The sequence below is a fragment of the Wyeomyia smithii genome, chromosome 3, assembly GCF_029784165.1.
Source record: "Wyeomyia smithii strain HCP4-BCI-WySm-NY-G18 chromosome 3, ASM2978416v1, whole genome shotgun sequence".
Lineage (NCBI taxonomy): Eukaryota > Metazoa > Arthropoda > Insecta > Diptera > Culicidae > Wyeomyia > Wyeomyia smithii.
The window spans coordinates 115,425,656-115,448,267 of NC_073696.1; the positions used below are offsets into that span (position 1 = coordinate 115,425,656).

General features: G+C 37.1%; 1 protein-coding gene across 6 annotated transcripts in view; it reads right to left on the reverse strand.

The window, feature by feature from the left end:
- The window catches only part of LOC129732349 (sodium/potassium/calcium exchanger Nckx30C), a 191,789-nt gene that overhangs the window by 67,547 nt on the left and 101,630 nt on the right, over window positions 1-22,612 (reverse strand). For 2 of the 6 annotated variants that reach the window (XM_055693159.1, XM_055693158.1), the window contains exon 3: window positions 18,529-18,588. The exons of the other annotated variants lie outside the window; for them this stretch is intronic. In XM_055693159.1, coding sequence (XP_055549134.1) covers window positions 18,529-18,588 — 60 coding nt within the window. The remainder of the gene's footprint in view (window positions 1-18,528; window positions 18,589-22,612) is intronic. 6 annotated transcript variants of the gene reach the window in all.

Below are 22,612 nucleotides of genomic sequence, written 5' to 3' on the forward strand. Positions count from 1 at the left end.
AATTCATGCAATCAAAATCTATATAGCTCCATATTTAGCCTTTGATAAAACACAACAAAAACGGGAAACATCCGACATCTCTCTGTAGATATTTATCTTTTCGTAACCGCTACCAGTTCTGCGACGAGAAGATTCAGGAAAACGAATCTTGCATCAAATTTGACCAACCAACATTCATTTAGAGTAACAAACAGTTTCTAACAAGTTTTTTGTTCATCGTGGTTCATAAAAAATCACAGGAGGGTTGTGTGCAAAGCCACGACCGGAAGGTTGAAGTAGAATACTTTTACACAGCTCTACTTACGGCTGTACATTAACCTACGGCCGGGCGAATCGGTTCGCGCCGCTTTTCGCGTTTAGCCTGGCAGAGGCCTAAAGCGCACGGCCAACACAATAGAAAGGTGTTTTCACATTGAAAATTAGACACGGATTTACTGGAGTAAGTGTTGGCAAATGCATCTACCGCTAATACCGCCGCTATCGTAAGTTTCATGTGGGAAATAATATCAACAACGAAAAATGACGCGCGTCTAAGCACACCCGAACTATTTCGCCGTGCTGCTTCCATTTACTTCCTTGTAACATCCGCCTCATGGAAGTACCGGCAGCACCTACCGCTGAGGCTGTTACCATACTGCTACTGGTACCCAAAACTATTAACTCTCCAACTTAATTTGAAGAGTAGTTTTGTTTGTCCTCAAAAGAACAATTGTTCAATTCCAAATCGGATATAATGCAATCGCATCTCTGTAATATTACCGACAGTAATATTCTTCTGAACACAATGATCCAACTTCTCCATTAGAGGAAGTGCCGGCTGATGTACGGCAAAAATCTCGCCCGACCGCTCGCGTTGGCGTTCGTTCTCAGGCAAAGGCCTGAGACGTGGTAACCAACCACAGGGCAAGTGATTTGTTTAATTTGAAGGCAGCCACAGGCGCAACCCGGAGGTCCATCCAGCTCACCTTCCGACTAATGAATGTAGCTAGTTTTCCCAGAAACACTCTTTTAGAGTCGAAGGGTGCTACGAAATAGGCCACGCCTTTCAGTTCAGTTGTTCCATTCCGTAATGTTCTTCAGACAAATTATTTCACAACTCGCATATGATTTTTGTATCCAGCGAATAAACACCGATGGTGCTTTACACACAACGGTTTTAACCCGTATCTTATTGCGATTTGTAACATCAAGCGATTTCGTTTGCTCGCTGTTGCGTGTTGCATCATGTTGCAACTTGGCAGCTGGGAGACGACCAAATTCTGTTCATGCTGATTGATTGAATCGACTTCATATTAGCTCTGCATAGTCGAACTAACTGCTTTTGTGAATGCGTTCTAACAGGACAGTTTATTATTCAAAGTCGGTTATGCTGATCGCAGCCTTTGCGCTGCCCCTGCCGTGGGGCGTTTACTAAATAAAGTAAAAATTAGACAATTACAACAGAATTTGATTGCATCCCGCACAGAATGTCCCCTTTTGTTGATGCCAGAAAATTATTCTCCTTCAATTACTTGTTTATTTGCCTTGAAAAGGCATTTTGCGATTCAAAATCGGTTGCTGATCGCAACCTTTGAGCTGCCCTAACAGGGAGGCAATTAAGATAAACGGACAACATGCACTGTGGAAGCTATTTCACATTCAGTGAATTAGACGGGCGCGACATATTTAAGTTGCTAGGATACAACACAGAATGCTTGCTTACGTTGTCAAAAAATTATTAACTTCCAATGACTTGTTTATTTGCCTTGAAAAAGGCATTTTGATGTTCAAAATTGGATTTCCTGATGGCAATCTTCACGCTGCCCCAACACGGGAGAATAATGGCAGTCTGGCGACAAACGCTGAGAAAAACCGCGCTGCTCCAGAGACGTGGTGACCAACCACAAGGCTAGTGCTGCTGCTAAGGAAGGGCGACTGCTGTTGTCGCTGTCTAGAACTATTATGAGCGGCTTCGGTTGAAACAGGCTCTTATATAGGCCAAATAGCATGTTATAAATTGCAAGGTATATGATTCTGTCGACCGTGCTTGGGAAGCAATCATATAACGACCAATCAGAGGTCGAATTTTTCGTTTTGACAAGGTTTGACTACTTTCAATAGTACAATAGTGCGAATAATAAAATTACAACTATCTTCTTTTGGGAAGAATCTTAGAAGATTTTCCAATCTATTGCTGCAAGAACGAAGGCAATCCATCGAATACTAACCGATTTATTAGCATTTGAAATTGGACATATTTTTCACTTTTTTCGGTTTTAGATTTTCATTTCACATCCCTATGTAGCCGAACTTCCTGAGAGAAGTATTCTACTTCAAAACTTTTAAGTCATTGCTCGGTAACTAAAAATCTATAACTTTGAGCAGTGCTCTGATAATTTTGTGCCGAAAGAAATAAATTTTTGTCTCGAAATAAATAATTTCGTGAGGGTTTAGCGAAAAAAAAATTTCCTATGAAAAATAATTGAGCGATTGGTTGAAGTTCTAATTTTGACTTCTGTTACTATCAGGAGTAGTGAAGAAAGAAGTATTTTGAATCCTCTCCTTTAAACAAGATCGAACACAGATCAATTTTCAGATTAGCTGTTAAAAGCGCCGAAGAACAATGGAAGCGCCATCTAGCTGCGGATAGACAAGCAAAGCAGTAGAGTTGCTTTAAAATAATACGACCGGCATGTTTTTCAAACTCAATATTTTGCAGATTCAAAACTGCATGTGACAATGTAGAGCAATTACACAAAAAAACGGGCAACCATTTTATACGACCATTTTCAATTTGGTTGAAACTTTGCATAAATCGTTCTATGGGCAAAAGAGGTAATTTAATGCTTTCGTTTTTTTTTTTTGAACCACGAAAAGCTATGTAAAAATACTCTTTAAAAAAGTATTGATGATTACCACAAATATTTTTAGAGTCAAAACGGTTTGTTAGGTTTCAGAAAGACAAAATTAATATGTATCTGGGTCATTCCATACGAAGTGTTCATTCCACTTGGACACGACCATCACAGATTTTGTTCAAAGTTGGGGGAATTATTCATCTATTGTCTCTTTGAAAAAAATCCCAATTTTGGTGTCGATTGGAATACCCCCCGCTCTCCAGGACCCCCCTTTTCATTGCAAAGTCGCGCAATTTTTGTCAAAAAATTCTTTTCTCTTATTCTTACAATTCATAGACGTAAGATGTCCAAAAAATACCGATAGATGATTTTTCAAGAAAATAAACCAAGGAATCCAGAAAATTTGTTTTTGCCGGGAAGTGTTGCCAGATGGATAATTTTGGTATTTTAAAATTAAATTTGCATTTTTCGGCCAATGCAGCTAATTTTATTTTAAATTTGATGGTTTCATCGTGTTTCTCAGAAAATTTTACGTAGGAAGTGCTTATCACTCCGTGGAAATATGAGTCAATCTTGAGATAAAACATTATTACGAAAATTTTATCACGAAATTCAGAACTATTTTCGTAAAAATGCTATATCTCGAGATAGGCTTATACTACCCCGAAGTGATAAGTGTTTCTTACGTAAAATTTTCCAAGGAATACGATGAAACCATCAATATTGAAATAAAATTAGCTGCATTTGCCGAAAAATGCAAATTAAGTTTTAAAATACAACAATAATCTATCTGGCAACACTTCCGGTCAAAAATAATATTTTTACTGGATTCCTTGGTTTATTTTCTTCAAAATTCACCTAGCACCATTTTCCGGGTGTCTTACGTCTAAAAATTGTAAAAAAAAAAAATTACGAAGTTTGCAACTTTTTTCGTAAAATTGTAATATCTCGAAATTGGCTTATATTACCTCGGGATGATAGTTGTTTCTTATGTGAAATTTTCCAAGGAACACGATGAAATTATCAAATTTAAAATAAAAAGGGCTGCATTTGCCGAAAAATGTGAATTTAGTTTTCAAATACAAAAATAATTTGTCTGGCAACACTTCCGGTCAAAACTTATATTTTTTCTATTTTTTCTGGATTCCTTGGTTTATTTTCTTGAAAAATCATCTATCAGTATTTTTCGGACATCTTACGTCTATGAATTGTAAGAAAAAAGAGATTTTTAACAAAAAATGCGTGACTTTGCAATAAACAGGGGGTCCCACAGAGCGGGGGGTATTCCAATCGACACCAAATTTGGGATTTTTCCAAAGTGACAGTAGATGAATAATTCTCCCAACTTTGAGCAAAATCTGTGATGGTCGTGTCCAAGTTTGTGCTTTCTCGTGGTCACTTCGTATGGAATAACCCATCTACAACATTGCCGGAAAGGTCACACCAATTAAGCAAACCGTTTTGACTCTCAAAATATTTGTAATCATGAATACTTTTTCTACATAGAATTTTTACATAGCTCCCACTCGTGATTCAAAAAAAAGAAAAACCGATAACACAAAATGACATCATTTGCCAACAGAAACATCTATGCAAAGTTTCAGTCAAATCAAAAATGTCAATTGAAAAAAATATTAAAATTGGGGTATTTTTTGTGTAATTGTTTTGTAGGAGGCTTGTAAATGGTCAACACTTTCATTTCATTTCGCTTCCTTAGTGTGCATCGCAGTAGGCTTTCGCTCGTACATATAGAGCCTCTCACACAAAAAACAGTTAGTCAATTGACACTCGCGCATCGAAGAGACCGTTCTGCATTTGTTTGGCGATGTTATTTCGGCCTATTTGGGTCTACTTCGTTCTATTTAGGGAAACTGCTCCATTATTCATCTCATTAAGCCGATATTCACGAAGAATGCACGGATTAAACACCAAATTTTCACGGAATCATTGAACAAATAAACTAAATATGCTAACGTACTCTTAGGGAATCGTTTAGCATTGTATATTTAGTAAAGTTAGCTAGATTTCTCCTAAATTTTGTAAAACAAAACCATTTTTCACAACGCTTCCATATCCATCTCAAAACTTAAATCACTGCTCAATTATTCATCTCACGACGCCCCCATATTTATCACGTTGTTAATCATGAATGAAACACATTATCATGAATGAACGTAGCCGCAGCCCGTCGTAGTACAATACAATATCGCACGCTAGCCTGGAGGCTAATGCGGTCTCGATCAACTAGATTAGTTGAGAGAATTCGTTATCAATATTGTTTTCGGCACATTTTGCATGTTGTAGGATAAGTACAACGATACACCGTGCCCCAGTGCTGAGTCGAGAAAATTTCCAGCTCGAAAAGTTCCTCGACCTGATCGGGAATCGAACCCACAACAGTGTGGAAGAGCTAGCCGACCGACATCGCTAACCACAGAACCACGGGGACCACGTCGTAGTAGGTTACCTAGATATCCGCTGCAGTTGTTTACGTGCAAAACTGGTAACCTAGGTAACCACTACATTGCTGTACATTTATATCAATTATGTCGGAATAATTCAATATTTTCAGTATGATTTATTCGTATTGACAGGAACTGATTTGGCAACTCTCGATTTTCTTCAAGGCAGTGAAAACAGATGAATATACATACCGTTGAAATTTAGGAATTGTAGAAATTCATCTCATATTCATATTTCTGCTAAGCTTGTTTTAGAAAATTTGAGGTGAACATTTCAAAGATTGAAGTATTCTTGATGTAGTGAGTAATTTTGTTTAGTGATTGAAATGAAAGTGGTCCGCTAGTGATGAAAAAAACGTTGGTTGGCTGCTGAACGAGTCCAGTTGTAGCCGTATAGGACAATGCGCGGATTTTGTTTTCTGAGGTAGGTGATTGAATTAAATGAGTTTTCGAGTGCAGATGCCCGAGTAAAATATCAAATTTAGTGCTTTTAAGTGAGTTTTTGAGGATTATACTTTATGTGGAATCTAAAGTGAACTAAAAAGAATCCATTCCATGGGTTAGCAGATTGGTTCAGGAAGAAAATATGCGTTTTTTCCTGTTTTCAATTGTGTTTACATGTTGAATGAGATGAATATACGGGCTGAGATGAATTATGGAGCAGTTCCCCTATATTGAGAAATATTATTATTATTATTATTATTATTATTATTATTATTATTATTATTATTATTATTATTATTATTATTATTATTATTATTATTATTATTATTATTATTATTATTATTATTATTATTATTATTATTATTATTATTATTATTATTATTATTATTATTATTATTATTATTATTATTATTATTATTATTATTATTATTATTATTATTATTATTATTATTATTATTATTATTATTATTATTATTATTATTATTATTATTATTATTATTATTATTATTATTATTATTATTATTATTATTATTATTATTATTATTATTATTATTATAATTATTATTATTATTATTTATTCAATTCATGTAACGTAAGATTTACAATCTTTTTAGATGTTACACAATGATGTAAGTTCACGGAGATATGCGATTCTATCCAATTTACAATCTAATGATACCTTCATTAATTATTGTAATTCGTTAAGTGCATGACGTTAGATTCCAAGAGTAGTTCCCGTTTAAAACTCGACAAATTAATCTTAGATTTTACATTCATGGAATCTTAGATTTTACATTCATGGATAACAGTTTTGAGAACAGATAAGTAGGTTTACCTCAAAACTGTTACCAAAACTGTTACCATGACAGAAGACATACGATAAATATGACAACAATAACTGAAGTCATAGAATTGCTCAAAGGAACAGCCTAGTCAATTCTTTTGTAGATGAGATACGCTATCATACCTTGAAATGTTAAAAACATATCTGACACATGAGTCAATGGCGACACGAAGTTTATTTTTGGCATCTCCCGTTGCTTTTAGATACACAAAGTCTTCATAAATGAAAGGGGAAAATAGAAGAGATCTAAAAAGTATGGTTTTAGTTCCGCTACTCAGATTTTTGGTTGTTAGTGATAGTTGTTCGAGAATTCCGTAAATTTTTTTATCTTGAGAGCTGATTTGTGGTTTCCAATCCAGATTATTGCTAAAAATAACGCCAAGATTATTCACTTGATCAGCTCATGGTTCATTATTTAAAAATAGTTGAGGAATATCAGGTTGAAATCGACGTCTATGAATGAAGATCGCTTTAGTTTTTGATGTGTTAAAAATTAACAAGTTATTTTGGGACCATTCGAATATCTGTTGCATATCATTCATGAGTCATGATATGAGGGCAGAACTAGAATCTGATCTAGCACAAAAGTGAATTTGCACATCATCGGCAAACATATGAATTGAACAGTGTTTAATAACTTGAGGCACATCGTTCAGAAATAATGACAACAACAAGGGTCCAACAATCGACTCCTGCGGTACACCAGAATCAATGGATTTAAAAGAAGAAAGCACTCCATCGTAAAAACCGCCAGGGTTCGACCTGTAGAATATGTTTTCATTAACGATACGGCTGATCTGGAGAAACCAAAGAGGGTTCCCAGCTTATTCGAAAATTTCTTATGAGATACGCAGTCGAAAGCTTTTGCAAAGTCGATCAATAAATGAACAGCTATCCCTTTTTTTATCTATTCTGAGTGCAATGTCGTCATGGATTTTTATTAGGGCAGATTCAGTGCTATGATTCTTGCGAAAATCAGTTTGGAGAGGATTTAATAAACTTCTTCCATTTATGTATGCTAACATTTTAGCCTGAATCAGTTTTTCAAATGCTTTAGAGATAGCACTAAGAAGACTAATAGGACGAAGATTTGATACACTAGAAGCATTCGGTTTCTTTTTAATAGGGATTACTTTGACATACTTCCAAGCCTGTGGAATTTTTGCACTGGAGATAATGACATTGAAAATATGAGTATATAGCGAAAGAGCAAGTGGAAGAGGTGTTTGTAGAATTGTACTGGAAGGTCGTCAAGGCCACAGGCTTTGGATGTTATAGAGCATATTGCAATTTCAACTTCATATCTATAAACCAATTTGAAATTGAAATCACCTAAGTCAGAAGGCACATCTGGGGTATGCAAATCATAAGAAAAGTTAGACGAAAAATACTCGTTTACTTCATCAGTTGTGGCATCACAACATACAGAGGACTGTTTTTTGTTAGTAACACCTATTTTTTTATTATTTTGCCAGTTTTGTTTGGAAAGTAGTTCTGTGTTAATGATTAAATTATTATAGGCCATTTTCGTATTTCTTATCAGAGAAAATAGAGTAACAACTCTATTTTAAAGTGTCTTGAAAAGAGAATGATCTGTATCTAAACGACTGTTTTTCCAATTTCTGTATGCTAGATCCCTATTGATAATAGCTCTTCCAATTACTTTATTGAACCAAAAAAAATTTTTTAGGTCTACAAAACTTAAGAGGGAAGAACTCATCGTAGAAGATCATAATATAAACACAGAGAACAGATTTTCATCTTATTTTCAAAGGATGTGTAAAAATTTGCAACCGTCATTTAGCCTAAGTGGTAATGCTCCCGCGATATGGCGCTCGCGTAACTAGCAAACCAAGCACTGATATCGATAAAATATCGATACAGCAACATTCATGCAGTGCAACTGGGGCACTTCAAGACAAATGTCGTTAGTGTATCAACGTTTTCTGATTCAAATTTTTACATACGATTTTCATTTTTTTTATGAACATGAATGTCTGTTCTCTGTTGTATAAGTAATCTCCAAAATCTCCGCGAAAAACGTGTGTGATTCTTATTTCAGAAAAAATGTTAAATTACATTTTTCATTCTGTTTTACCGTGTCCATTTACAAGCCTGCTCTGTAGTAATAATGGAAATCGTGTACGCATTGGGAAATTGTTTTTTTTTTGTATTTCTTTTCATGATATGAATGGACTGGCAACAAGACCAACTAAATGATTTCTTTGGATAAATATTGATGTAATTGGTTGCTCGAAATTGAAGTTCTCCTACTATCTAAACTAGTGAAGAAAGAAGTTGGCGAATCGTTCCGGGCAGGAAATATTAGATTTGTTTTATCAAGTCTTGTATCAATTTTGACGTCAGTTGGACCAAACACAAAAATAAACACCAACAAATTGGGTACGCTTGCAGCGCCGCCCGTCGCACGGTGGGGCCGTTTTGAAAAAAGACGGTCAAGAGTCTTTTCTCACTTTCTCTTACATTTTTTGGGTTTGGTGTCTTCGGAAGAATTGTTCAGATTAGAGTCACTGATTATAGTTAGCTGACATTCTCATATAATTGCTTATTAAGCTAATATCGCTCTTGGAAAAATTAACATTATTAATTTACGAGATATTCAATTTTGATCTTCGGCAAAGTTGTAGAGCTATCGTTTTCATGAAACTTTGTCGAAGACACAAAATTCCTATGTCTTATCTCTGAAGAAATAAAACCGTTTTCTTTAAAAGACTACTTTAAAACTAGTTTTTCCACTTAAATTAAATCTTAACTACTTCTGATCGACTTGAGATGTTCTAGAAAGTTTTAGATAATAACAAAATACAAATTTTTCTGAAAAAAGAAGTTTATTCTGTTGAACCAACTCCGAGTCAATTCTCAAACTCAAATTATTTAAAATTGTGAATATTTGTGAAGTATTACTCAACGTCATTTATTTTGGCATGTTTCGAGGTACAAGTACACATATTTTTCAGAATGAGGACTCTTCGGGAACTTTATATTTTCATAGTTTTAAAATATCGCTACGACTACTTTTTTCTCCTAAATACTGCCCAAAAACTTATCTCCAAGATGGTCTCGAGGTACGATGCTGGCATAACAAGCCAGTCGTCGTAGGTTCGAGTCTCGGCTCGGGAGAGACTGTTAGTGTCAGTAGGATCGTAGCGCTAGCCCCGCAATTGTCCTGTACACTAAACAGTCGGCTGCGAAGTCTGTGTATAAAAAAACAGAAGGTCAAGTTCCGAATCGGAATGTAGCACCAAGGCTTTGCTTTGCTTTACTGCCCAAAAACTAATTTCTCCTCTTAAATGATATCTTAACCACTTTTGATCAACTTAAAAAAATGCAAAACGCATGCAGCTATTTAGATATTACATCAACATGAATGTATCCAAAACATCATTCGGTAATAGCCCCTTGAGCTTATCGCTTAACCTCGAATCATCCATTCTCATGAAAAACTCGAAGCTTGAAGTAGGCGGTGCCTTGAGCCTGGAGCCGTGAGCTAAAGCAATCTGTCAATATTGTTACTAAACTGTTTACGCTTGAGTTGCGTTGTTTTAAACAGTGCTTTACACGGATTTGTTAGTGCTTGTTACGAATAATATTGCGTATCGTAACATTAGCTGTATATCAACCAGTGAGAGTTAAATTGTTCGAAATATGGAAGGAGAAAAAAGTTGAATCACGTGACGTAAAATCGAATCGGACCACGGGCTATTAAAATTGGTTGGCACTTCGAAAGAAAATAACGAAAGTGTTAAAAAAGTTATTGCTTGGTCTTGCACAGATATTACATCCATATTCATTACATACAATATCTCAGTAACTGCATTAGTTTTAGCATTATATTTTTTTCTAAACTGTCTAATACATCTAAAGTTGATCAAAAGTGGTTAAGATATCATTTAAGTGAAAAAACTAGTTTTTGAGCAGTATTTAGAGAACAAGGTAGTTAAAAGGCGATATTTTAAAACTAGGAAAAAACGAAGTTCCCGAAGAGTCCCGATTCTGAATAATATGTGTACTTTTACCTCGAAACATGCCAAAACAAATCACGTTGAGTAATACTTCACAAACATTCACAATTTTAAATAATTTGAGTTTGAGAATTGACATAATTTTATTTTAAAATCGATCTATCTCGGAGTTGGTTCAACAGAATTAATTTCTTTTTATAGAAAAATTTGTATTTTGTTATTATCTTAAACTTTCTAGAATATCTCTAGTCGATCAGAATTAGTTAAGATATAATTTAAGTGGAAAAACTAGTTTTAAAGTAGTCTTTTAAAGAAAACGATTATATTTCTTCAGAAATAAGACATAGAAATTTTGTGTCTTCGGCAAAGTTTCATGAAATCGATAGCTCTACAACTTTGCCGAAGATCAAAATTGAATATCTCGTAAAATAAAAAAGTTAATTTTTCCAAGAGCAATACTAGCTTAATAAGCAATTGAATGAAAATGACAGAAAATTCTAATCAGTGTTTTGAACAATTCTTCCCAAGACATCAAACCTTTAGAATGTAAGAGAAAGTGAGAGAAGACTTTTGACCGTCTTTTTTTAAAACGGCCCCACTGTGCGTCGTCTGCTGGTGAATAGATGAATTATTCAAAAGAGCTGCCTATGAAAAAGATGGGCAGATTTAAATTTGTGTGCATTTGATTTACAAAATTATGTAGAGCTTGAAAAAGAGGTTTCCATTCTATATTCGTAATTAGAAGGGTTTTCAACAAAGCTAAAACTACCGGAAATTGGACAGAATATAAAAGCTGTCTAACAGAATACAATCGAGAGATTCGTAAATCGAAGAGAAGAAACTGGAAACTTACATGTGAGCAAGTTGAAAACTTGCCTGTAGTAGCTAGACTCCATTAAGCCCTCTCTACAGATCACACTAATCGGATTGGCCGCTGAAAGAACGAAAACGGTCAGTTCACAACAGACTCTCAGGAAACACCTAGTATCATGATGGATACACTACACACTGCCCAGGCTTGACTCAATTGACTTCCTAAAATGCACAGGACTTCTTTATAGCTAGCCTAGCCCAATTCATGACAAGGTAAAAGCTCAAGAATTAGCGAATGTAATATTTACGAAATCAAGAGTTGAGTGGGCAGTAGATTCCCTAAAGCCCTTTAAATAGCTGAGGCCAGATGGGATTTATCCAGTGCTTTTTTATCAAATTAAAAAGTAGACCATTAAACAAATTCCAGTTTGCCTATCAAACTGGCAAATCAACTGAAACAGCACTCCACACGTTGGTTTCAAAACTAGAGAAGTCTTTTGAGGCTAAAGAAACCTCACTTACAGCTTTTGTTGATATTGAGGGAGCATTTGACAATGCTTCTCACGAATCTATAAAAAATGCTTTGAAAAAACGCGGTTTAACACGTGCATCTTGAATTGGACTATTGCTATGTTAGCAAACCGGGTAATAACAGCCAATTTAGAAAGATCAACTTGAACGACAAAACCAACAAGGGGTTGCCCACAAGGAGGGGTTTTATCTTCCCTATTGTGGTTTCTTGTAGTCGATGATCTTCTGAACAACTTAACGAACCGAAGTCATCGGATTCGCTAGCTTCTACCCTTACATCAATATGGACAATTTGAAGCCGAAAAAGGTGCTCGTAGGCTCAAACGTGTTAAAACTTTTCAGGAAGGGGATCTAAATAGACATCTACGAATCCTTAAAGATTTCCAACTAATCACCTTAATACAAAAAATAAATGTTAGCTCCCATGCACTTCTCGTATTCCTTATGGGTCCCATAACAACTGTGTTACTTTTTAGATCGATCGGTGAAACGCCCGATTTGCGCCCGATTTTTAAAGTTTCCATACGATTTTATATGGGAAAATCCACTTTTTCAATACTTATTCTCTAGAGATGTCAAGTTGGCTCTTAAAAAAATATCAATACATGATATTGGTAGGAAATTTTCCTGGAAAAAACTCTTCTGAAGACCGTAAGGCGCTACAATGCTACCCCAAACTGATTGAATGTCTGACGGACGGCTCACCATTGAAATTTGCCAGCAACACTGCTACAGCATGCTGCTATTGCAAACTTGCCTAAGTATGAGAAATAATTTCGCGTGGAATTAATTTTCAAAGTGTGATTTTTGCTCATAGTATCTTCGGGGAAGCCTCAAAGATAAATTTAAGCGATATCATTTCTCATCACATGGTTGAATTTACAACAGCAGCATGCTGCAGCAGTATTGCTAGTAAAATTCAATGGTGAGCCGTTCGTCAGATATTAAATCAATCTGGGGTGAATATCTTTTTTCACAAGCAAGGTAGCGCCTTGCGGTCTTTAGAGTTTTTCCCAGGAAAATTTCCTATAAATATCATGTATTGATATATTTTTAGGAGCCAACTGGACATCTCTATAGAAAAAGTTTTGAAAAAGTGGTTTTTCCCATATAAAATCGTATGGAAGCTTAAAAAATCGGGCGTTTCTCCGATTGATCTGAAAAGTTACACAGTTGTTATAGGACCCATAAGGTACACGAAAAGGGCATGGGAGCGAAAAAATAACACCATCGCTTTTTTCCCCTTATAACCGTGTCCCAGTCTAATGGACACTAGAACTAACTTCAATGTTCCTTTCAAAGTGATTAAATCCAATTGCAGTGAATTGGAAGAAGGAGGTCCCAAAGTTCGTCCAGGATCAGTCATATTTTATACAGATGGCTCCAAAATGAGCACAGACGCTGAGGTCACTGGACCAGGAATCAATATATCAATTCCAATGGGGCAGTGGCCCACGATTTTTCAAGCTGAAATAAATTCTATTTTAACATGCACAAGTATTTGCTTGGTTAGGAAATATAGGTATGCCAATATCTGCATTTTCTCAGATAGTCCAGCAGCTCTCAATGCATTAAAAGCATACACATGTCAGTCGAAGTTGGTATGGGATTGTATTCAATCCCTACGACAACTAACTGTAATAAACGTTGTTAATCTATACTGGGTGCATGGTCACTGTGGTATAGAAGGAAATGAAAAAGCCTATCTCTCCCGTTTGAATCCTGTTTGAAATCTGAGCTCAGAGACTGGGAATCAATGATGATTGATGCCAACTGGAAGTGTTACTTCAAAGCAAGGCAATCTAAACTAGTCATTACACCATGTAATAGAATCACACGGAACCTACTCAGTATGAATAAAGCTGATCTGAACACGTTAACTGGCCTACTGACTGGACGCTGTCCGAGTAAGTGTCGCCTTAAAAAATTAGGTAAACTGACAGATGACTCATGTCGTTTCTGTCATTCAGAAGTAGAAACCTCGGAACACTTACTGTGCCAATGCAGTGCATTAATTCAGCAAAAACTGCATATTCTTGGAAAAGGTATCCTTACGCCTAACGAGATATGGGCTGCTGAACTAATAAAGGTAAGGAACTTCATCAAAGAAGTCATAACTTCTTGGGGTGAAATGCAAAGTCTGGGTGCGACTATCACTGATACCCATAGTGATGGAACGAACTGACAGTGAATAAAAATTAACGCGGAGTACACCACAATATATCAGTGGTCATAGGCTCCCACAGTCGAAAGTATGAAAGGATGTGTAAAAGTGAACCGCTTTAGAAACTCATATCTGATATTGCATAATCATGTAAAGCCTCTGAATCTCTGATTGATTCCGGAGGACACAAAAAGCTTTGTCATATTTTACATTAGAATATCACCTAAGAATGCAACAATTCATTTGAAACTTCGTAAAAGGTATCGTTGAATTCATAGAACATCAATTTCTGAGCTTGGGCTTTTAACTCATCAGAAAAAAAAATTAAGAAAATCCGACGGATATACCGTTTGTTAATAATTCTGCCTCCCGAGAATTCGTTAGATTGTGGTTATTTTCTAACTCTAGTAATGGTGAGATAGTTCAATGTCCTTATTTCAATACTTAAAATGTCTGACCTGACAAGTTTTGCTAAGAAATTAAATATTAGTCACGATTATGAATTTTATTTAAATAGATATGTTCATTTTCGCAACTTTTATCAGCATTAAATCCACTCCAATATAAATACAAACTTGAATACATATTTTCGTGACGTTACTAGTTTTTAGTGCAAATAAGATAGTGAGCTAATAGCATTAATCAATTCAAGGCAGCTTCTCGGTTCGGTAATAATGATTTTTCCAAATTCCGAATACATCAATGACGGTGAAATTCAATTCCAGAGCAATTGCACACCACAACGCCCGATCTATTCTCTGGGAAAAGAAATTGATTTACCCGGCACAGTCTGGTGGAAATCGTTTGTCATTTCTAATTCCGCAGGGAGCATTTAATTTATGACGTTTCACTTCAACTCCATAAATCCTGCTCTCGCAGTGGAAAGTGATGAATAGCGGACAGATGTAAGCGTACAGCAGCAATGTACAGCACAAGAAACGTTTTATGGAAATCTCGCACCCTGGGGGATATATAACAACAGTTGCAAAATACTTGCCGTTCTGCATTTAAATGTAAATGTGTAATGCCATCATTAGAGGCGTTGCCTCACCAGCAGAACCCCAGATCGTGACTAGTCCGATAGCCTATGGCATTACAAGTTTTGCACTGCGTAACGATTTCATTCATTTTAGTATGCGAAATTCTGCTGTTGGGAAAAATTTAATGAGATGCTTATACCTTATTAAATTTATATTGATTCCCATTTTTCGATAATTCAACATACATTAATCTAATAAATGCTTGACAATACCGTTGATGTACTTTAAAATAAATACAAGATGTGCTCGGAAGATGCCACATAGAGCAAAGCAAGCTCATCCGCAAAACGGCAGATAGCAAATGTTAGTTGGAAAACGGAAACACAGAGAAAGTCATTTTTTAAAAACGAAATTCGGACCGGCATGCAGCATTCCTAGTCCCCTATTGTTATCTCGAAACACTGCACGAACGAATTGAAGGTGAAAGTAGCGTCCGTTTCGGTCGATATCTTTAGCGCAGAGTTGAAAGAAATCCAAGAATTTCCGGACACGTTTAAAATGATGCTATAGGTGAGGGTTACTTCCCCGGCATATACAAGATTACTGCCGAAACCAAGAATGCCATCCGTTAAAATAATATCCGGCAGATATTGGTTTCCTGCTATTTTTACGTTTTATATGTGTGCCATGCACGGCCCGAGTTGAAAATTTATCCGTCGAATCCAATGTTAAAAATAGTGAAAAATTTCGTGAACAAAACATCGGTTTGTTTCAATTGTATAGTTTATTGAATCTTTTCAGTGTGACATGTTCAACACACATTACATTACATTGAAAACTAATGATAGATTTCTACGTCTGCAAAGAGGCACATAATTAACCTGCAGAGGTTTACCACGATACGAGACGTGTCGCGATGGAATTTAATAATTGATAAGCCATAATTTCGTTCTGAAAGTATGATCCAACTAATCTTAGCTGTAGGCAGTCATTATAAGATATCAAAACGAGCTTCGATCTTCGTTTCGAAAAAAAATCAAGAGTTTTTCTGCAATCTCCTCAGAGCCAAACAAAATTGTGCAACATATTTTTCAACCATATTGTGAACAGTTTCGGATCGAATTTCTAATTTTCATTTTATGTTTTTCTGATGACAGTAATACGAAGTACAAGTCAGCAAAAATAACGACCACGTGGTTCCATCTTTAACCAACCTTCTCCCTGCGAGGCCTTTCGTGGTATTTTGGCTAGCCTTTTTTAAATGATTACGTGGCTTGGGAACGCCCCCTTAAGGCTCGATATCATTAACTTCCATTGCTAAACAGTCTCGTAATCCATCAAAAATTATCACTTGCGATATGTCTCGTATCACGATCTCGAACTTACACGCAGACTTTTTGGCAGTACCTTTCGAACGTCGTTATGGACGTGTGTTAAAAATATACTTTTCAGTGCGTGCTTCCAATAAGTAGATGTTCAAAACCGTCTAATTTGATAGCATTAAAAGTTGCTCTTTCAGACAAGCGTTTGAATTCATCGGAATTCCGAAAGCCATGGTGAAAGCTTTTGTGTAGAAACAAAAAAAAACTAACTCCGCTTGTTCGTTCATTCATGCGATTGCACCCATCAGAGAAAAAGCTCTTATCGCCGTAGCTCATGAGTGTGTATGTAAAGCTTTTCACTCGTTCTCTCGCCTTGGAAGAATTTCTGAGAAGCGCCTGCGCTTGGGGATCCTCAGTCTCGCGGTGCCTCTTGCACCGTTTCGGCGATTCCGCTAATGTCGTTAGAGACGTTAAAATGTACTTTATAAACCGGAGCTGCTGCAAAACATTTGACAGCTCCTCTCCCTGTGATACTTTAATTGCTGCTTGAAGTTGAATGTTGTTTACGTACCCTCGCTCGTTTACATACTCGCGAAAAATGCTGCTGAAAACTGACGTACCGTACGTGTTGTTGCAGAGGTGCGGAAAGGGGTAAAGTGGAAACTGTCGAGGTTGGGTAATGTGTTTTGTGGCCTTGTTCAGTGCACATAAACATTACGAAGTGGAGGCGAAAATTCGGGTAATGTGAGAAAACTCTTACAAAGCCTTATGGGAATGATTTGAAGTATGTTTTTTATCTCTCGAACCGAACATTCACAACAATGAAGAATGTAAGAGCAATTCGAGCAGGACTGCATGGCGTAGTATGTTATATAATGTTGATGGATAAGCGGGTGGTGAACATTAAGCCGCAAATACCGTGAAACCTTACTCAAAAACTAGTTGGAAAATGTAACACAAACGTCTGTTTACAACCACATATCAGTCACATATGCATTTGTCTGAAAAAATGCATGGAAATAAAAATAAACATATGACTACTATATGACTGTATGCAGTATTGTAAACAGAAGTATTTCTACTTCCTAGAAAAAACACATCTTGCTATAACCAACAAACGCATGACACAACAACCCGTGTATCAACAGACCGATGCAAAGTGATGGAAGGCGTCAATCAGTGATTCTTCTCCTTAACAGCGTCAACAAGAAAGAAAACGCTCTAAAGGGTTTGGAATAACATTCTGCAAATAATTTTGAGGCACCCTTCTTGTTTTGATGCACTCGATTTACATAAAACTACTGGTGTCGAAACATTACAGATATGTCAAATGAAACTATATCCAACTTAAGACGAAATTTGTTGCAACTCTAGTTTTTAGTCCATTTAATATTGGATTTAGTGTTAATATTTATGACATTATAATATATGTAATTGTTTTTAATATTAGTTGTAAAAACGCAGCAGTTCATAATGTTGTGAAGGGTACTGAAAGCTTTAACAATGTGATGGTATAGCAAGGGTATGTTTGCAGCATAAAAGAAGAGCCAATCAGTTTTGGCAATCTCCAGGGTCCTAGGATTGCAAAATGTCTAGAGAAAAAAAACAACAACATTTAAACAGTGTATTATTTATTAAGTAAAAACCAGTTGAATCTTTGCTTTGTTCATGGTCATCTAATTTTATTGACATCTATATAAATAAATTTAAATAAAAATTTCACTGAACTCAAATTCAGGGATTTTTTGTTAATAAAGCTTACGATATGACTGAATTTCTGTAGTGCAATACATTAAACAATCGACATCTGAAAAATTTCTCAACAAATAAGTCATATAGAATAAACGATTGTACACTCAAACGGTAAATTATAGTGAACATGTAAATTGAATTAAAAGTCATATAGAGCAAAACAAATTTTGTATACATTGAATAATTATGCATTCATAACGAAGGCATTTGAAGAAATTCGAATCTTACATCACTTGACGAGCAATTCAGATATTTTTAATATTAAAGTATAAATTCAATATTTACTAATTCTACTACCTAAGACGATTTTAAAATATCGATTAAAACTATTACCAAACAATTACGGGAAAAAAACTGGAATATTATTCGAATAAATGTGAACGAAAGCCGACTTACTTGCATCGTCTCATTATCTCGATTTCCGGGCCGATTATATTCTTCTAGCAAGCCAATTTCCTGTTGAACCAATTGAACCGATCGAAAGACAAATTTAGAAACTGAATTCAGAATGCGGAGGTTCTCTTCAAGAAAACGTTAGTTAAGCTGACGTTGTGGATAATGTTCCAATCAATAAAAAGAACTCATTACGAAATAGAGCAAAGTAATTTTGATTATAAATAAACATACTAAAGATAGGGAAAAAATGCCATCGATTTGTTCTGTTCGGCTTTAAACCTATGAATTTGGATAAAAGTGTTTGTTCTTTCGAATGTGAGCCACTGCGCCATTTATTTGGTGACTTTAGAAAACGGTTAAAAGTTTTTTCTTATCAGAGTAGTTAGAATTCGTCCTGTGAGTTTTGATTTTATTTAAGAACTTAGGACATTATAATGAGAATAAGCCTTACTCAGCTTTTAGCTCCTTAAAATGGGTTCACTAGCGCTACTAATGACACAAAAGGGTACAGGTACGCTGTAAGTGATGTCAACAAAGTGCTTGAAATAACTTGCGGTCGACTGTAACGTTACTCAATATGGTAGAGATTTACTTTAAATCGTTGTTTTGTTTGATATTTATGCAAGTTTCTAGTTATGTGATCGTGTGGAAAAAGAACAACAAGTAGAGATTTTTTCTGATGCTTTTGCACTCAAACTATATGATATCCTGATACATAACATGTAAGGCCAAATTTTACATTTTTAATTTTGTTAGTGCCCCTGTTTGAGTTTATGTAAACTCTATACAAGTCACGGGTTGGATGACGCATTTTCACCCCGGCCGATGATATTTAATAGTTTAATCATGAAAATCAGATTGTCACGCTGCAAGGCAGTATCAAACAAAGTTATATGGAATATAATTATGGGCCATCACAAAATGCATACGTTGGAATAAATCTCGTCTACTTGATAGTTTTCATATGATGATAGGTGTTTCCTGTATTCCGTTAAGAAAACGAAGAGCATATCGCAGAAAGTATTTCTGAGCTCGTTGATATGTACTGCATGATACACCGCATATTCAGCTGGGAACAAATGTATCTTCAGACTATAGACTGTAGAATTTCGGGTTCGCTTTAAAAATACTTCTAGCGAATGAGCTTCAGTCGTTGCTGAAGCGATGTGCTTTGTAGAACTCAATTATCCATCTCGTTACAGCCATTCTGTAATCGAATACAATCGGGACACGCGAACGGCTGAACGAAATCACACAACATTTATTTACATTGGTTTCCATTCCGTTCAAACTACACCTTTCCAGAAGCCTGTCGATAGCCACTTGAAGCGCACAATGGTCGACCCGCGTCGTGACCACATGAAATTATTATCATCAGCTTTCATTAATTTCGGTGATTCCAACCTCATACAAAGATCATTGATTAACTGTATAAACAGCAAAGGGTCTACAATATTGCCTACTGGAATTTCAGAAAGAATCTGAAATGGTACAGAGTACTTTGCACCTACCTCCACATGGAAACTACGTCCTGTAAGGTAAAATCATTTGTTGTGTTAGCCACTTTGGAACTCCAATCCGTTTACGCACTTTAACAGCTATTTGGCACCTTGTATCTCTATCTTCAAAGCGATGAATGTAGATAGGTAATCATGAAATCATCCTGCATTCAAAGAGTTGTATTGGGCTTCTATTTCTAGCATTTCAATTATTTGTGATTCACTTTTGTTTCCTTGCTTTCTGAAGGCGGTTGCTAAGTTTCCGAATAGGTATTCTCATTCCACCACGGCTGATTTGTGCGAAACCTCTGGCTGCTTCATGTCGATGGTACCTATGTATAATTCTGTATTATTCGTTGTAAAAAATACAACGGCTTCGTGTACTGTCGTTAATAGATTTCAATCTGCTTACTAATGGGTTCAAATATATATGCGCAAATATATCGTTACTCAAAACCCGAGACGAGCTGCCTGCCATTGTCATTAACGGAACGATTCTGTTGCTGCAGTCTAGTGCCACTAACACAGACAAAGGGGTTCCGGTTTCAGGAGAATATGTCGACCTCGAATGAGGGCTACGTGGTATGCAAGGTGTACGGAGTATTCTACTGCAGTTACTATGCTTCGCCACGTTGGTTTACAGAGAGGTTCGCTTAGATGGTCGATCGTGTAGCCGTGGAACTTATGGGTCTAAAGTCGTTGGTGGTGTCGGGAGACTTCAACACTTGGGCTGTTGAGTGGGGAAGTCGCTGCACTAACCGGAGGGGCCAGATCTAGTTGAAAGCTTTGGCGAAGTACAACTTACAGGTTAGGAGGAAGTACAACTTAGATCTGGTCAGTGTCGGTGCTAAAAATACCTACAGCAGAAACGGTGCGGAATCGATCATCGACGTGAATTTCGGCTGCCCGGTACTGATCACGAACTGGAGGGTAGACAACGGCCACATTAATAGCGACCAGTAAGCTATAAGGTGGACACGACGCGGCACGCGACAGGTAGGGCCAATTCCACAACCACTCGCTACTGGAAGACATCGCATTTTATGCCGATGGCTTTGCGAAAGTACATAATAAGTTGGAACCTCGAAGGGGGGAGGACCCTCCTGAGTGCGGACCAACTTATTGTTACACTATCGCGGGCGTGCGACGCCGCCATGCCTAGGTCTAGTCAGCCTAGCAATTGAAGGCCTTCGGCATATTAGTGGACCAACGCGATAGCCGATCTCCGCAGTGCGTGCCTTAGTGTGAGGTGGGGGATGCAACTCGCGCGCCGATGCGTAATGATTGGAGCGATAGGCAACATTCAATAAATATAGTATAAAGTAAACGAGCCTATTTTAGGGCCAACACGAACCCCCGGAGTGACGCCTGCAAAATTGTAATGTCCAAGACCAAAGGTGCATCAGGCCTCGCAGAGCAGTCACCAACCATGTTAGAGCGGATCATTGAGGGACTTTATCCACGCCACGAAGCAAATCCTTGGCCCCCGACTGTAGAGTAATCGCAAACAGTAAGTGACGGCAGCCGTGCAGAGGTAGAAAAAGCGGTAAGGGTTATGGATGATGAACTCATTGTGATTGCAAACACCCTGAAGGTGAGCAAGTCACCGAGACAAGATGGAATCCAGAACCTGGCAATTAACACGGACATAAAGGTAGCTTCCGGGTTGTTCAGAGCGGTCATGCGAAAATAATTAGTCGACTGCCTATTCCCGGACAAGTGGAGGAGACAAACACTGGTATTACTGCCGAAGGTCAGGAAACCACCAGGTCGACATATAGACCAATCGCGGACAAGGTGCTTAAGAGGGTAATCCTCAACAGACCTGTGAGATCCGCTGAGAACCGGTCTGTCAGGCAACAAATTCGGCTTCCGTAAAAGCAGGTCTACGGTGGATACTCTCCGTCACTCGGGAGACGTTGATTAATGAGTTCAATAGCGCCAGTTGGGTGGGACTCTCTAACCTATGCGCTTCGGGGTCCTAGAGTACCGGTGCCACGGTACAAGATTCTAGAAAATTACTTCTTTACAACACGCATGAGAAACAGAGTTGATGGTAAAAATGAAAATCCAGCGATACTGCAAGTATCGATCAGAAAGTATCGATACCGGTATGTATATGTCACGGTGAGTATCGATGCCAAAATACTCGATGCCGCGACCCCTAGTATCGATAACGTTAACATCGATGCTAGTATCGCCCATCTCTACTCTAGTATGCTGTTGAAAAGGTGAGAAACAAAGAGGCGACGGAAGAAACAGGATTGTCATTAAGAACGATGGACAGTCTAATCCAACCATGGACGAGCAGTCAAAGAGCTGAAGAACTTCAAAGCAGCTGGGAAGGACGGTATTCCCACCAAGCTTTTCAAAGTCGGTAACGAACAGCTGTATCGTGCCATTCATCGGATCATGCTGATAGTGTGGGCTGATGAAGAATCGCCCTCGGAGTGGTTGGAGGGTCGCATATACCCGATCTACAAAAAGGAAGGTGCTATACGGAGAGCTGGAGTGCAGAGAAGCGGCACGAATGACGAAGTCTGCATGATCCTAGGTTTTGGGACGATATCGACATCATTGATAAT